Raw genomic sequence first — 15,768 nt, forward strand, 5'->3', positions numbered from 1 at the left:
CTAACTGCTTTACAGAGAAAAGTATGCTTAATGAGTACACTTGCATAGAGTGGCATGCAGAGTCTTAGTGTAATCCAAGAGTGTCCTTTTGCTTAATTTACATTCCTTTTAACTGACAAAACCTGAAGAGATTTGGAGTTTTTTTTAAGTCCTTTTTGTGCCTCATGTAAAAACATCTCTGCCAGAGCTGGGAGCTTTGTTCTTCTCCTGTCTGCTCACACTCACAGTGTGATTAAGCTATAAAATCACCTTATGTGGATCTGAAAAGCAATGTGGGCAAACCCTGGCCTGGGGCAGCCTGTTGATGGGCTCACATGACTTGGGGTGCACTGTTGTGACTGGAAAGCCTGAGATGTTGACAGGAGTTTGGCCTTAGGGTTCATCCTGTTGAGCTGCGTGGCATGGTGCTACCACTCATTGCCAATAAAGGTCAAGATAGAAATCAGCCTGTGGCCATGACCCACGTGTCCAGGAAAGAGAGGTCAGGTTATGGAAAAAATAACTGTTTTCAGATGGTGTGTGTGAAACAAGACTTGCAAACGTGTTAGAGATGTCCACATGATTTTAGGTTGGTGAGAAAAGCTGCACTAGCTCTTCCATGAAAGTCAGCTTGAAACCTTTTCCCAGTTAGGTCTGGAAAGACAAGGATGGTAAAACTGGGGGAATTTAGCTTGGATTTGAGCTGAAGAGGAATTCCTTTGCAGTCTCAATTGGCAACAGTTGCATCAGTCAGGCTGATGCTGCTGGTTTCTGCAGTGTTTTCTAACTACAGATATGCCAGGAGGTAAGGCTAGTGGTCTGGAGATGTCAGGAGGCCTTTGCTCATTGGTGTTATTAATGAGTTCTTTGTCATTTGAACTTCATATATATTTGTACATATACACATACATATATATTCCCTATTTTCTAAGCCTTTGACAAGGTCCATTTACCATATCCCAATATCTGTCTTGTCAGAGAACAGCAACTTTAAAAGATGTGACAGGACTTTTCAAAGCAAAGCAGTGCCACATCTTCACTTGCTTCTTCCCATGTGTAAGAGAATATAAATCTCTCCTGAATTTCCAAACTGGAATATCCTGCACAAGATTATGGTTTGGATTCTTGTTTTCCCTTGTTTTTCCTGTGTGACAAGCTTTGTGCAGTGGTTCCAAGCATTCTGCTTTTCCCAGCATCTGCAGGGACAGCTTTGGGGGGCACCAGATTGGAAAGAGAAGTGGAAGTCTCACATCCAATCAAATTTCTACAAGTTTTGCAAACTTGCCTACTGAGGTCACATAGGTGGTACCAGGAACAAAGGAGCCCTGGGACACAAATGGTCAGGAAACCAGGACTGGCTCTCCTGCCTCCATTGTATGCCTGAAAAAACATTATCTTTCTCAACTATTGTTCTTGCAATTTTGTTTTGTAGGAATCGGAGTTTCTCTGTCTGGAGTTTGATGAGGCCAAGGTGAGCCAGATGCTGAAGACACTCTCGGAAATAGAGGACAGCATGACTTTGTTGACTCAGAGCACTTAACCGACTCAAGAGATTGCAACTCAGATAACTAATGACCCTGGGGGCTTTTTCATTGTTCTTGTTTCTCCATATGAAATACAGAAATGTTGTTAAATCCCGATTATAACTGCAGAGTGCATTCACAACCAAGCATAGGCCAAGTCTGACTGCGAAGCTGCCTCTGTCTCCTCCTGCAGGCCCGTTCTCCAAGGTGGAGGTAGGGTTGTTGGCATAAAGCTTTGCATAATCAGGCCTTTGAGTGGCCTGTAGATCTTCTCTTTTTTCTCCCTTCTGTCAATTTCTGAGTCTTCTGGATGCTGTAAATACTGGGCTGGATAAACAGCGAAGGTAAATTGGCCAGTTGTGGCAGGGGAGAAATGAGTAGATGAAACAGGCAGACTAGAGGGAACTCATGTTTATCCTTCCAAACCGTGGGCTATGTAGGACAAATCCACCCGCATGAGCTCTGCCTGCTTAGAGCTTAAAGCCCGGGAGAGGAGATGAAGCACAGCGAGTTCAGGCAGCAGAGACACAAACACATGTTTCTGTAAGTGTGAGCCTCTGTGCTGCTGAGGATTAAATGGTTCCCAAGGCTGTGAGGTGGCCAACCTTGCTGGCCTATTCAGTCACTCCTACCCAATGCTGTGGGCAGCCAGGGGACAACCAGGGGAACATCTCTTGGGTTGCAGGAAGTGCCTGTTGCCCAGAAGGAGCAGCTCTTCTGTATGTGCTGGGCACCTGATGAGGTGGGCACCTGATGAGGAGACCTGCTGGTGAACCTTCAAAGCCACTTCTGACCTGCTTCCCTGGAGACCATCCACCCTCACCAGCCTTCCAGCTCTCGAGCTGGAGTGGTGCAGCCCTGGCACCGAGCTGCACGGTATGTGTGACAGGCCGGTGCTTTGTCAGAGCACAGTTTAACTTGGCTGCTCCTTGTCCTGTTTGTCATGCTGTTTGTTTTGAGCTCAAAAAGCCGCAGGTTAAACCCAGGGTTTCTAGTGTGCTCAGAGTTTGGAATTTGGATAAAAGACAAATGCCCTTGGCAACCCGGGCAGGTTAAAGCCCTCTCGATAAAATAGTTGTGTGAAGAAAGCTTCCAGAGGCAGATAAAATACCTACAGGGCACCACAATGTGAACTGCCCAGGTTCCCGTGGCTCTTGTCTGCCTGTGTCTCTCTGCCATGAGACCAGACTGCTGCCCTTCTGGCACAAGAGGACTGAGCCAGAAACGTTTTCAGTTGTTTCCCTTCAGGGATACAACCTCATCAGCCTTGTCACAGCAGGATGTATAACCACACTTAGTGGCTCATCAGTGCAGGAAGACACGGAGGGGCTGTTCTGAGCATGGTGGTCCCCACTGGACAACTGCCTGGTGGTCCATGAAATGGTGATGGATCAGCTGGAGACGGCAGCAGCTCACCAGGTTGATTTGTTACTTAACTGGGAGGTGTGCATACACATTGGGTTGGAGGCCACATTGATTCTTCCCATTTTATTTTAGCTTTATAAGCAACCTCCTCCTGAGCTAAAATTATATTAAGGACTTGTACCAAGATAGAGATGACAACATGATATGTTCTTGTGCCATAACTGAAGTACTTCTCATCGCTTCTTCTTGTGAATTTATTGCTCGTGGAGCTGCCAGATTGCACTTGGACACAAAATCTCTTCAGAGCAAGAGAAGGGCACCTTTTCCCATCTGCCTGGTCAGAAGGGAAAGCATCACTCAAGCCAATTCATGAATTAACATTTCCTTTCCCGTGCCTATCCCACTGCTGCCTCATCTCTTACAGCCACCTGGTTCTCCCCTCTCTCTCGTGAGGGGAACACACGGCTCCCATCTCCTCACTTTCCCCATCTGCCTCCAGGGTGTCAGGGTGGAACTGGACAGTAAACACCAACCAATCCTCGTGCTGATCCTTGGGTAACTGGCTGCCAGCACGGGTGTGAAATGCTGAGTTGTTGCCAGTTCTCTCAGCTTTCCACTTGCTTCTTCATCAAAGTTCATTTAAATGGAGTTTTTTTCTGCTTTTTAGAACATGCTTTAAAAACAAAATCAAGGTCAGCAAAGGATCACGATCTTAAGTAACTTGCACCATGTCAAACATACTTATTGTTTTATTTTAACATGGTCAGAGGATAGGAAAATGTGCTATAAATGGAAATTAAAGAGAAACAAACTGGGAACAGATGTCAGGAAGCATTATTTCATGCAAAGAATAATAAATATGTGAAATGGCTAACCAGGCAAGGATGCTGAGGCCAGAAATGTTGGGGTCATTTAAGACATAATTGGATGCTTTCCTGGTAGAGGTGCAAAGTTAAAAAAAGACACATTTTTATGAGTGGACACTTCTCTCTCTTCCTGTCTTCCCTCCCCATAATATCTAATGATCCCAATTTTCTTCTTACTGCCTTTTTGTAAATTACTGTGCAAAACAAAGGGAGGAAAAAAAGACTCAGTGTTTTGAGGACCACGTGCTGCCCGGCCCTTGGGAAGAGCAAAGGACTGTCACTGGGCAGCAAAATGGTTTCTGCTTCATGAGGTTTGACATGGGCAGGGAATGAGGATACTGTGCTGTAATATCCAGCTGCTGCTGGGGCATGGAGAACAGATTTCCCCTTGAGCAGGACCATGGCTTCCTACTGAGTCAGTTTGTGTCTGTCCATCTGTCCCTCTTGACAGAGCTTTGGACCTACTGGCCACTTTTGGCTGAACTTGAAGGAGAAGAAGCCCCCAATGCTGCTCTGCTTTGGTTCCTTGAGTGAAGCACACAAGCACTCGTGGCTTTTTGTTGGGATTTGTGGCTGTTACTTGCTACTGATGGCCCTGATAAATATCTCTGTGGTGTTGGCAAATTAAAGCTGCTGCTTATGCGCCTCAGGAGAGATTTCAAATTCCATCCCCAAAGCCCAGGTGTAAACCAGACTCATCCTGAGCATATGGCCAGGCAGCTCCCAACGTGGCTGGGTGCTGGCCTCCTGCATGTGTCTCTCTGTACAGACATCCATCCCAGCACAGCCTGGTTGGCTCATGGGGCCTCATCCTGTTTTGGAGACTGCTGCTGCCTGCCATGGCACCAAGCTTGTGTGCTGAGCCGTGCCAGCAGTGGGATACCAGGGTTATGACCTCCTCCTCCTCCTCTTTCTCCTTCCTGCAGGGGAGCAGGCACATGGCAGCCCCAAGCTGCCAGTCAAGCCTGACGGGCAGTTTGTAGATTTACAGCAGGGACATTAGCAGCTTAGCATGGCCAGAGAAGGAAAGTGAGGGACGTGGGGAAGCAGTGAGAAGAAGGGCTGAGGGAAGGCCCCTGCCTGAGTCTCACCTGAGAGAGGTTTCCCTGCCCAGTCCTCAGAAGCAGGCAGGGAAGGGGCTGGGACCCAACTCATACCACACTCTGATATCCTTAACCTCAGAAAACTCCTCTTCCTACCCACCTCCCACAGGTAAACTTGCCTGCCAGCTGCACAGGCTCCATCCTTCTTGGTTTACTGACAGCTTAAACCAACTTGTGAGCAGGACTGCCGTGTGCCACTGGGCTGGGGCAGGCACGGCACCATCAAAGTCTGCCTATTTAACCTGCATCACGTCGGCAGAGGCAGGGCAGGGAGTGTTCAGGCAGATGCTGCTCAGGCAGGGTACAGCACCCAGCAACACCAGCCATTTCCACCGGTCCTACTTTTGCTGTCACTTTCCTGGGCAACAACTTGCCAAAGCCATGGTGGGTTTGTCCTGTGGTGAGTGAAGGCTGCTGCTGGAGCTCTGGCACCACATACACAACAACTCCAGCTGTGCAGCCCATCCCAAACTCTGCTGCTTCTCACCAAAGGCTCATGCTGTTGCGACCTTCAGCGGGCTCTTCCTGAGATGTCACCTTTTGCACCACAATTTATTCATGCAGTCACTCCTTGTTTTCTGGGAATTCCTCCAAGTTGCCACTCGTTTATGATCTGGTGTTCCCTAAAATATCTGCAAGTGCTGTCGCCTTCAATCACACGTTACGCAACTGGCAAGCCCCGCGCTCGCTCTCTGCTTGGCAAGATGATTCCTCTCAGTGCAGTTTCCTTTCTCCTTTATTCCCAGAGCTGCTGCATTTCAGAGTATTTGCCTAGGCATATCTGCATTTGAAAATAACAATAATCAAAAAAATTAAGCACACCATGTTTTTCCCAATCCAAGCCAAGCAAAGGTTGTATTTCACAAAGCCTTGGGCCACGGAAAGCAGCAGATGACGAGGCATACTGATTTTATAAGGGTGTTGATTTACTCTCCTGTTGTTTATGTTACTCAGACTCATTTTATATTTACATTTCTTTCTCATTTTTTTCTTACAGGTTCTTTTTGCAAGTGTAAATATCAGAATTAACGTGTGTGCTTTCATTGTGTTTCACGGGAGGGTTCTCGCTGGAGTCTGTGACCTCCAGGTTTTGTTGTGCTTTAGCTTTTTGATAAACCCGTTGATATTTTGGGAGATTTTCTTTTCTGTACCTCAGTTCTTTGCTGTCTATTGATAAAACAAATCACCTACCTTTTTCTGTTTGCTTCTGAGGAGATTTCCTGATTTAGATACTTACCAACCATTTGTAGATGTGCAAGTCTCTGAGAAGTTTTTACCTGATGACTCACACTTACCACACGTTGCTCACCAAAATGTTTCCTTCCCCTTCTGGGGAATATCAGCAGTTTATTCATTTATTCTAAATATTTGTAAAGAAGTGCTCAGTCAGTCCAGGGGACAGAGGGACCTCAAGGTGATGACCAGGCAAGGGGAATGCAGTGGGTCCTTTGCAGTAGCCACTGATGACTTTTTCACATTTTAGGTTTCATGTGGCTTGTGACTGGAAAAACAGAGGATGACTCCTCACCTTGAAGCTTGGCCTCTTAAAATCTGACTCTTACATTATACCCAGGTCCCAAGGAAACAGGACTTGGGGTGCTTTTGGGTCTCCTTTGCCATGTTTGGAGGTAAAGATGATGGTGCAGGGAGACAAACAGCTATTTCCATTGATGCTTTCTTCCCTCAGTGCAGCAAAATACAGCTCTTTCTGCCCATAAAGGTCACTCAGGGTTAGCCAAGCCTCACCAAAGCTGTGGATGAGTTCCCTTTTCCTCAAAAGGGATGCACATACACCAAGAAAACATCTTTTTCCCAGTAGTGTGACTCCCATGGACGATCCCCGGGGCCACTGGAGTGCCCAGAGGACATGGTGTGTCACGTCCCTTGAAAGGGAGATGCAGCTGCAACCTGACCTGATGCAAATCCGCCTCCAAACTGCCCATACTGCTCCATAAGGACCTGAGCTTCTTGTCCCAGCATGGAATCCATGAGTGGTGCAGAGCTTCCCTCCCAGATGTCATGGCACTGATGATCCCCATGCCCAAAAACCCAAAACACCTTGCCCTTCCTCCCTCTTTTTTTTTTTGGTGGTAGCAAGGCAGAGCTTGACATGCAAGAAATTGCAGGAAAACAGGTTTAAAAGCATGTCAGAAGGAGGGGACAGAGAGCCTGCCTGAGGTGTTTGGCCTCGGGGCATTTTGCAGATGGCCCTCAATGTTATTATCGAACAAGCAGGACCCAAGGGGAGGTCCCTGAAATGTAGTGCTGTCAGAGGAAAGCAGCCAACAGGGAGGTATGAAATATTTCTCTGAATACATTTTCTTGTCTCCTCTGAGCACAGGTGACTTGGAGCTTGCATTTTAATTCACTTAGTGGCCACTCAGACTGAGACTCCAGCACTCAACCATTAGCTTTTGTAATGAGATGGTCTTGGAGAACACATAAAACCAGGTAATTGAATAAATGGCACTTTCAGATGCTGGCAAGTGTCTCAGACCTTTCAGGAGTGATGTTTTACAGGGATGGATGGTGGGGAAAACAGCAATTGCAGCACAAACCCCAAAGCCATAGTGCTTCTGTGCAAAGCCTGGAAGGAAACGTTTTGTTGTTCATATTTGATGATATGTATTAGATATTTCCTGAGCTTTCTGGGCAGTTGGCAGCTCTGGCTGAATACAGCATTACTGGGAAATTACACCATATAGTGCATTTTAGTAATAAGTGGCACTCTTCCTGCCTCACAAATCAAACCCTGTCATGCATTAGAGTCTTTGTAGCATCTCTGTTGATGGCAGTGAAGCAAGAAAACAAGCAAAACCACATCAGGAGGAGATGGCAGGTTCAAGCAGAGGGAGGTATCCGTGTGATCCCGCTCAGGGATCTCTCCAAGCTCCCAAAACATGGCAGCTGCCCCATCACTCACTAGAAGATACTTGGTGAGCCCTGGCCTTTTCCAAGCATCTCCTTAAAACAGATTTGCTACTGCAGAAACTCAGGACAAATCTGTGTATTTTCCTATGGCAAAGGAACACGGTGTGTAAAGCTAATCCCCTGCTCCAAGATCCCGTGAGGCAACAGCATGCAGGAGTACAAGGTTATAAAATGCCATCAAGAACCAGCGGCCGGGAACCATAAATACCTTTCAAGCAGTCCTTATGCACATCAGGAGACAAACAAGCAAAGCAACTGGAACTTATAAACTTACATAATTAATTTCTCTTTGCGGGGAGAACAAACATTCCCATGTTCCAGCTCTCAAGGCCTTTGACAATCAGGTTCCTTTCTATAAATAATGTTACGCAAGTTTATACATTCCAATTAGTGCTTGTTCTAGTCTCTCGCAGCCCAAGGATGTTTCCACTCCAGTGTATTATTTAGGCTGTGGATAGATCATTTTGCCTTGGTGCATCTGTAATGTGATTTAAATTAAGATGCTTGCAAGCAGCATAATAGTAATGAAACGGTCTCTGGAAAACATTGGCACGTCCCCAGTGGGAATGAGAGAGAGAGATACGAGCTTGCTATTGTGGCGCCCGACAAAACGTCTGCACCCTCCTCTGTGGAGTGGGAGCAGGATTTCTCTGTTGAGGGCACAGCTGTGTAGAGTGAGTGCTCATACCTGGGCTGTGCCACAGGGCCACTAGTGACACGCTGTAGTGCCCACAGATGGGTTTTTTTTCCAAAGCAGGACTATCTCCTGAATCAACCTACAGGCCTGTGACTACAACATGCTGCAATCAGAGCCTGCAGAAATGCTTAACCCCAACGGCTTAATCCCCAGCCACTGCAAATTAGTACGGCTCCATTAACTTCAGAGGACTGTTTACATGGGGGAGGTTAAATATGTACAGGATCAGGCACAAAACCTGCAGCAATTTCGTACATGGGGCAGTAGTTTGCTGATTTACAGGGCTAGATCTGTGCTGCGTGCTGGTTTCTGAAGTTTTATTTCTTTATAGTGAGCACATCCATGTCAGAGGGATTCATCCATCAAGCAGCATGAAGAAAACCCACCATTTACTCTGGTGATGGGGCTGATGTCAATCAGCAGAGGGTGTCTTCCCTCCAGGTCATTTTTCAGTAACCCGCAGGTATGAGGATGGATATTAAGACTGGATATGTGGAGTATTTCATTTCCCTTTGCCCTGCTTTTTATTTCTGAAGTTGATGTGCAGACCCTACAAGATAAGAGCTTTCTGTTGTAATTCTGATACGCCAGAGGTCACATCCTGCACCTGTGTGGCACTGCTGCCCTCCGTGCAGTAATAAATATGTGTAGCTCAGCAATGCTGCATGTGGCCTCCAAGGTGGCTGTTACGAGCATAAATGCATGTTAAAAGGTTACAGGGGAACTGTGGGGCCTGGGGGAAATCAGATGAGCCCCAAGTGCCTGTGAAGGGCCATCAGCAGTGGGATGGTGTGGAACAAGAGCTGGAAGTAAGGCCCCTGGGGGCCCTGCAAGCTGGGCCTCCAATGTGCCTGGACCCAGGGGCCAGCACAGAAGAAGCAGGGAGCAGCAGGACCAAAAGCAGGGCTTGTAACTGCTGACCTGCCAGGGCCTCCAGAGAGCTGGCACACATTCTCCCTCTAGATAGGGCAGTGCCTTGGAAGGGGTGGCTTCAAAACAGCCCGGTTAGGTCCCACCCCAACCATGCAGGCCTAGGAGCGAGCTGCCACTGCTGCCCTGAGACAGGGCCAGTCTCTTCACCCTTGTTTTGAAGACATTTCTACTCATGCTCCCCAAAGGAGCCCTCAGTGAGGAATGCCAGCCCCAAGACCTAGTGGCAAAACACTTGCAGTGTGCCTGACGCTGGTGCACAAACCCCACAGGATGAGCAGGATTTTGCTCCGGTGACAGCTGCAAGCGCTTTGCCAAACAGTTGGGAGTGTCTTGAAAAACCTCTTGTTCATGATGTTGGCTCAGTTTTTGCTTTGCCACTCTGGAACAGCCAGCTTGGGTGTCAGCACCCTTCCAGGTACAGGACTGGTTCTAATTGGAGTTGCCTTGCCCAGGCTGGCACTGTGAGCATCTAGGGGAAATCACATAGTAGAGCCTTGGCCAGGAGATGTCTGAAGTCAAAAAAGACTTCAAAACATATAAGTGACCTGTGAGGACTGGCAGTTTTCTCACAGCTGGAATTTTGCTGGTGCTTAAAACTGCAGCTCCTGAAAAATACAAGCACAGTGGAAGCGGTTCAGCTGAAGTGGGTTCCAGTGCTTTTCCTCCTGAGTGTAAACCCTTTTCTCACCTTCAAAGAGACTCAACTGCAGCCTCTGCTGCCTGGCAGTTTTCAGTTTTGCAGCCCTTCAGGTCTTGCTGCAAAATGCTGTGGGATGCCTCAGAGCTGAGGTAAGGAGAGGTGTAAGAGGCTTACATTTCCTGGACACAGCAAAACTGTTTTGTACACAGTGGGTGCTTTTTTATTGTTTGCAAAATAATTATCGTCTGGTTTCTGCTGATACAGAAGTTGAATTTCAAGTGGATTCATCTCCATCCTTTTGCCTCCACTCTTGTGCCTCGTCTGCAAAGAAGAGGAGCCTTACTGGGAGGAAAACGCTGTTAGTTACTGCAGCCTTTGTCTGATAAAGGCAGGTATGTCCTTCTAGAGCAGGGCAACATTGACTTTAATCCAAGCAGCTCAAGGAGTAATAATTCTTGGCAAATGTGAATCGATATGAGCACAACTCGGCTCTGCCCACAGCTTGCAAGTGACAGCACACAAAGTAGCAGGGACGAGGTTTTTTTCAGCCATCACTATCCTGCCCTGCTTTGCCTGCAAAAGCAAGCTGAAACACTCCAGAAAAACATCGTGGTGCTCTGGGGGACATGGATGGATCTCTTTGATTTGAGTCATTTTGCCACAGCTGGACAGGCCACTTCTATCTCCCCCATCTCACCAAGACACAAAAAAGAGAAGTGGAGCAGAACAGCTTTGTAGTGGTTGCTTTTGCTGCATTGCTTTGCATGTGTGTCTCAGGGGGGAGAAAGCAGGGAAAATGACTGTGTGAGGAGAGCACTGGAATGCTTTCACATCTTTGGCAAGCCCTGCTGACAAACCAGCCCTGCTGACAAACCTCACTGACAGGCCTTGCCTGGGAGAGGCTGTTGCTTAGCTGAATTCCAGGGTCAAATATTTGGGTGGGAAAAAACAGGTTAATTCCTGAAGGAACTTGAGATGCCCCAGCTCCCACTGCATGTTGTCTTTGGGTTATTTCCCCCCCTCTTTCCTTATCTTTAATGCTTGAAAATCTCAGCAGCAAGCTGAAGTGCTTGCATGCCACAGGAGCAATCTTTGGGCTCCTGTCGTTATTTAAATTTTAACCTCTTATCTTGTGTTCTTATCCTCCTTGGTCACAGCAGCACACTCTGGTTAGTCCCATGTTTTCCAGGTGTCCTCCAGCCACACCAGCCTGTCCACAAAAATCAGATAGAACTTTGTCCTGGGTAAGCTTTGGTGCATCACAGAAAATTAATTCCAGCTGCAGTGGCCTTACGGGACCGTTTGACTCAGGTGAACTAAGTGAGTATTTACCAGTGGGAGGTGAGGAAGCATTTCAATACATGTGTGCCTGCAGCCAGCTGCATTTTTGGCACAGGTGGCAGGTGCATGCTTTGGAGCAGTGGCTGTGATGGTAAGAGATGTTGTTAATATATGGTGGGAGGAGGCCTGGGCTGAGCACTTCTATGATGTAGATCACTACCAGCTGTGCTGGACACGAAAGTGCCTCCCAGGGAAAGAGGCTAGTGAGTGTTTCTGATGAGATTGGTCCTTCACATCCAGCTGCCGCTGTGCGGGAGGAGGCACTGACCATGTTCACAAGGGTGGCTGCAAGCAAGTACCTGGGAATCCTGGGCAACACACAGATCGAAGGGAAAATCCTACATCTGTTGCTTTCCTGTACCTGCCCCAGCCCCAGGGCCAAGTGCCCCATGGCTGGGCCCCACCTCACTGCTGCGTCTGACTTCTCTCTTGCTTTGCCGCAATGAAACGGGAAGAGCAAGATAACCTTGAGGATTTTATAACCTGGGACTCATTCCTACTTCTCCTTTGTTCCTGGCAATGTACCAATTATTAATTAACAAGCAAAAGCTAGAGAAAAGGACAATGTACATAGCTCGTTTCCATAGCTGTAAACTCGGTAGCTCCCCCAGTCAGCTTTTATTCCAGTGAACCCAATTGCTCTGACAGCAATGAATAAATAGCCTGGAAAAAAACAGAAATGATTTTGAACTTGATAAAAATTGAGAGTTGAATCCTTTAAAAGACTCTTTTCTGGCTGTCATGTGCATCATGCTACCTATGGAAAAAGTCAGGTAATAAGAATTCACGTCACCAAGTGACACAACAACGCACAACTTCCCTGTAACCAGCTCCTGAGAAATGGCTGATGCTCTGCAACTCACGTCCATCACAATGCTGGGTGAAGGTGGTATTTTTGAATGTGCAGGCAAAAAAGTTATTCCAGATTCAGACCGAACTGAAGTGTGTACTTGCTGCTGACAACAGCTGCAATCAGGAGCATTTGCTTTCTTTTTCAGGAGGGGAGGGGAAAAAAAGGCAACAATTTACTAGTGTGCCCATACCAAAGCTTAGCTCTACAGACCTGAAACATGAAGGTCCTGCTGCCTTTCTAATGAACCAAACTGCTGAACAACTTTAACATCAGATTTTGCAGGGCTTCCCATGTTCTGCCCAAGCACGACCAGACAGCCAGGAGATGTTGTCCATCTGTGTTTAGATGTGGTCTCTCATGTCCTGCTTTGTCCTATGCTGGAGGTGGCCCAGGGACTACAGTCTCTCACAGTCACACTGGGAGATGTGGTTAGTGTCTGCTCTATCAGCAGTGCTTTATAAGTGTATTTTATAAGGTCACTCCTTACTCTCACACCCCACTACCTGTCTCAAAAGCTAGACACCAAATCCTCTTTCCCAGCAGGCTCTGCCAAAGCACCTACATCAACAGCAGCAGCAAAACCTTGGGAACAGCACGTTTGGGTGCTGTTAGGAACCAGTTCCCATTAATTAATGTATAAGGTTGTATCGGGCCATGACACAGGATGGTGGGGCATCAGGTGGACTCATGTCATCACTTCACAGCCTTCTCACATCTCATGTGGCTGTAAGCAGCAGGGCTTGCTGAAAAGGGATAATATATATATATATATAATATATCTAAATCTGAGGGTAACTAAGGTGCTTTTAAACAAGATCCCTCTCAAACCCCAGCACAGACAGGGTCATACCGGGAGGCATCCTGGCCTAGTGAGAGCGCTTGGGGCAAGAGGGAAGGATACTCTGGAGTGAAGCCTAAAGGAAGGATGTTCACAGTGGGACGGGGAGGGGGGAGAGTTACTTCGTGGGATTGTTTTACGCTAATGAGACTTTATTAAACCTGATGACTGACAGAGGAGATTTGAGTTAGAGCTGGAGGCAGTTTTGTGCTGTTGTAGCAGGCTGAGGCACACCGAAGCCCTGCAGACTCTGCCCTGGGACAGTGTCATGCTCGCTGTTACTCACACAGGGACCTGCTAATTGGCAGCATCAGGTAAGAAATCTCAGGTTTAACGCTTTGCCCTGGGTGATGCATGGATTTTGGGGAGGTTGAGCTGCCTGCACCCAGGGGAGTGGGGCTGGAAAGCGAGCTCCTGCCTTTCCCCCGGCTGAGTTTTTTAGGGTGTAGCAGTTAAGGCAGCGGTTTGAACTGACACCATGCTCGATGGCAATGTCAGTTCCAGGCATTTTCCTCCTTTCAGTTAATTTTTTGAGGCTCAGCTGCCAATTGGATCAGGGACTGTGTTTGGATTAAACACCACCCCCCTCAAGGTTTCACAATACAGCCCCGTGACCAGTTTCAGTCGGTGTGATTACAGAGGAGCAGGCACGGCTGTGCCTGCGGGACCAGGAAGAGGGAGAAATGTCTTTGTCACAAACACAGCAGACCGTTTCACCATCAGGAGAACTTTTCAGCTTTAATGTGTTTTTTCCAAGCTACTTAGCACCTAGTGTTACACGACACACTGGTCTGGTTGAATTTTGTTTTCCTTGTTAAAAAAAATCATCTCCAAACATACAGTTATGAAATCTCCCATGCAGTGGATGGAGCCAGGCTCCTGGCTGCCAGACACTTCATTCTTCTTTTGAGCCTTGTGTTACTTAATGGACAAAGATTCAGGATAATTCCTCCCTTTACTGTAATCCTTCTACTTTGATGAAAAGGACAGCTTTACTCAAACGTGAAGCACATACATAAATATTTGAACAGGAATGAAATATGCAATATCTCTCCCAGTGCATTGTGGATGGGGATCTTCCTTCCAGACTCCTGAACGAGCTTTTGGAGCAGCTCCAGGAGACTCACTGCAGGTTTTCTATAGGCCTCCAATACTTAATAACACAGAGTATGGAGAGCTCAGTACGTGCTGTAGGTACTCACACTGTCTACCAAACCCATTGTGTTTACAGCTATTCACATCACCTACTGAGTCTTGGCAAAAAATGGAAGTGCATAAACGTGTATTTTGGGAGATTGTGAGGATGTGCTTACGTCTCCCTTTGCAGTGAAAACGGTTTTCATGTGGCTGTGCCAGGTGACATTGAGATAATTGCTTTGGTGGGGCCTCTCCTTTTGCTGGATTGAGAACACAGGTGCTAAAAATAGAAACAAATGGGTATGTGTGCATTTTCTTCCTATATAGGACAAAAAGCTGTGAGGTTCACAGTCCATGGGAACTGTAAATCTGTCAGCTAGTAGCTATTGATCTGGCCACGATGAGCCTGAAGACTGTAGTCTGTGCAGTAACAGCACACGTGTTTGTGTTTTATTTCAGTAAGCATCCTGGCTCTCTGAGATTTCTCTGGTTTGTTTTAATAGGGATGTTTGGCCATGATTTGTAGTCTCATCAACTTTGCAAGAAAGCAAAAAAGAAAAGAGAGGGTTACTAATGAGTCATGCATTATTAGTATCAGCTCTGGAGGGCAGATTTCCAAAATTTGAAACTCTTAGAAAAGTATTTACAAAGGGAAGCATTGATAGCTTAAACCAGGCCTTTTCTCCTCCCTCTTGGATACAGCTTTGTGGACCACCACATAAAGCAGAGCCAGATGCAACTGCCTTGCTTAAAATGCTGAAACATAGGGGGGAAAAAAAAGATGTGGAATGGCATTTTCAGGACAGTTGGTGTCTTCTTCTTTTCCTTGGTGCCATGTGGAAAAAACCCAAAGGAACTAACATTGCCATACAGATGTTTGTGACTGCAGAGGCTGCTATCAGGCTGCCAGCCTGTAAAACTATCAAGTATTTACCTTAGAAAACGTGTGTTTATTATTGCAGGAGGAAGGGAAGGAGACGGCACTGTCACTTTCACCTGCCAAGGAAGGTGGCAAATGTAAATACGTTGGTGTTTGCCTTTCTGCTGGGTCAAGTGCAGCTCCCTCCCTGTGGAAGCGGCCCCCGAACCACTCTCCATTCTCTGGTGGGGGAGGCCCCGGGAGACACCTCCCTCGTGTGCCGACAGCGCTGTTTATTTAGCAGCATGCAATGGGGTGTCAGCGGACACACGAGGGACATCGATTCTCCCTCCCCGCGGTATTTTACCGCAGAAAGGGTGAAGCCTCGAAAGAGAACATGGCAGATGGAGGTGGGCCTGCGGGCTGGCGCCAGGCTCGGCTCTCAGGTGGCCCCGGGGGCGGGCTGGCGAGGCGCAAGTGCCCACAGCGGTGGAGCGGCAGCGGGGTCGGTGAGGAAACCGTCGTGTCGGGGGAAGGCGCTGGCGAGGCGTCGGTGCCGAGCCCACCCAGCCCGCCCGCCCGCTCGCCCGCTCGTCTCCTGAGGGACAAGCCAATCTGTCAGGCGCAGAGACGACCGAGCCCAGGGAGGGCGCCGGGACCCTCCGCCCCCGGCGCGGGTGCCCCGCCCGGCCCCACGCCGCGC

The 15,768-nt window shown here is 47.7% G+C and overlaps 1 protein-coding gene across 2 annotated transcripts in view; it reads left to right on the forward strand.

The window, feature by feature from the left end:
• COMMD1 (copper metabolism domain containing 1) overlaps positions 1-5,865 on the forward strand; it is an 83,285-nt gene extending 77,420 nt beyond the window's left edge. Inside the window, exons 3-4 of one of the 2 annotated variants that reach the window (XR_009818115.1) lie at positions 1,412-1,715; positions 5,834-5,865. Coding sequence is in view for 1 of the 2 variants with exons in the window: in XM_061989142.1 (XP_061845126.1) it covers positions 1,412-1,519 (108 nt within the window). In the remaining variant the exon portion in view is untranslated. Of the gene's footprint in view, positions 1-1,411 lie in introns of both variants that reach the window. The other variant, XM_061989142.1, reaches the window with a different exon arrangement.
• The last annotated feature ends 9,903 nt before the right edge of the window (positions 5,866-15,768 follow it).

The sequence above is a fragment of the Colius striatus genome, chromosome 2 (assembly GCF_028858725.1).
Source record: "Colius striatus isolate bColStr4 chromosome 2, bColStr4.1.hap1, whole genome shotgun sequence".
Classification (NCBI taxonomy): domain Eukaryota; kingdom Metazoa; phylum Chordata; class Aves; order Coliiformes; family Coliidae; genus Colius; species Colius striatus.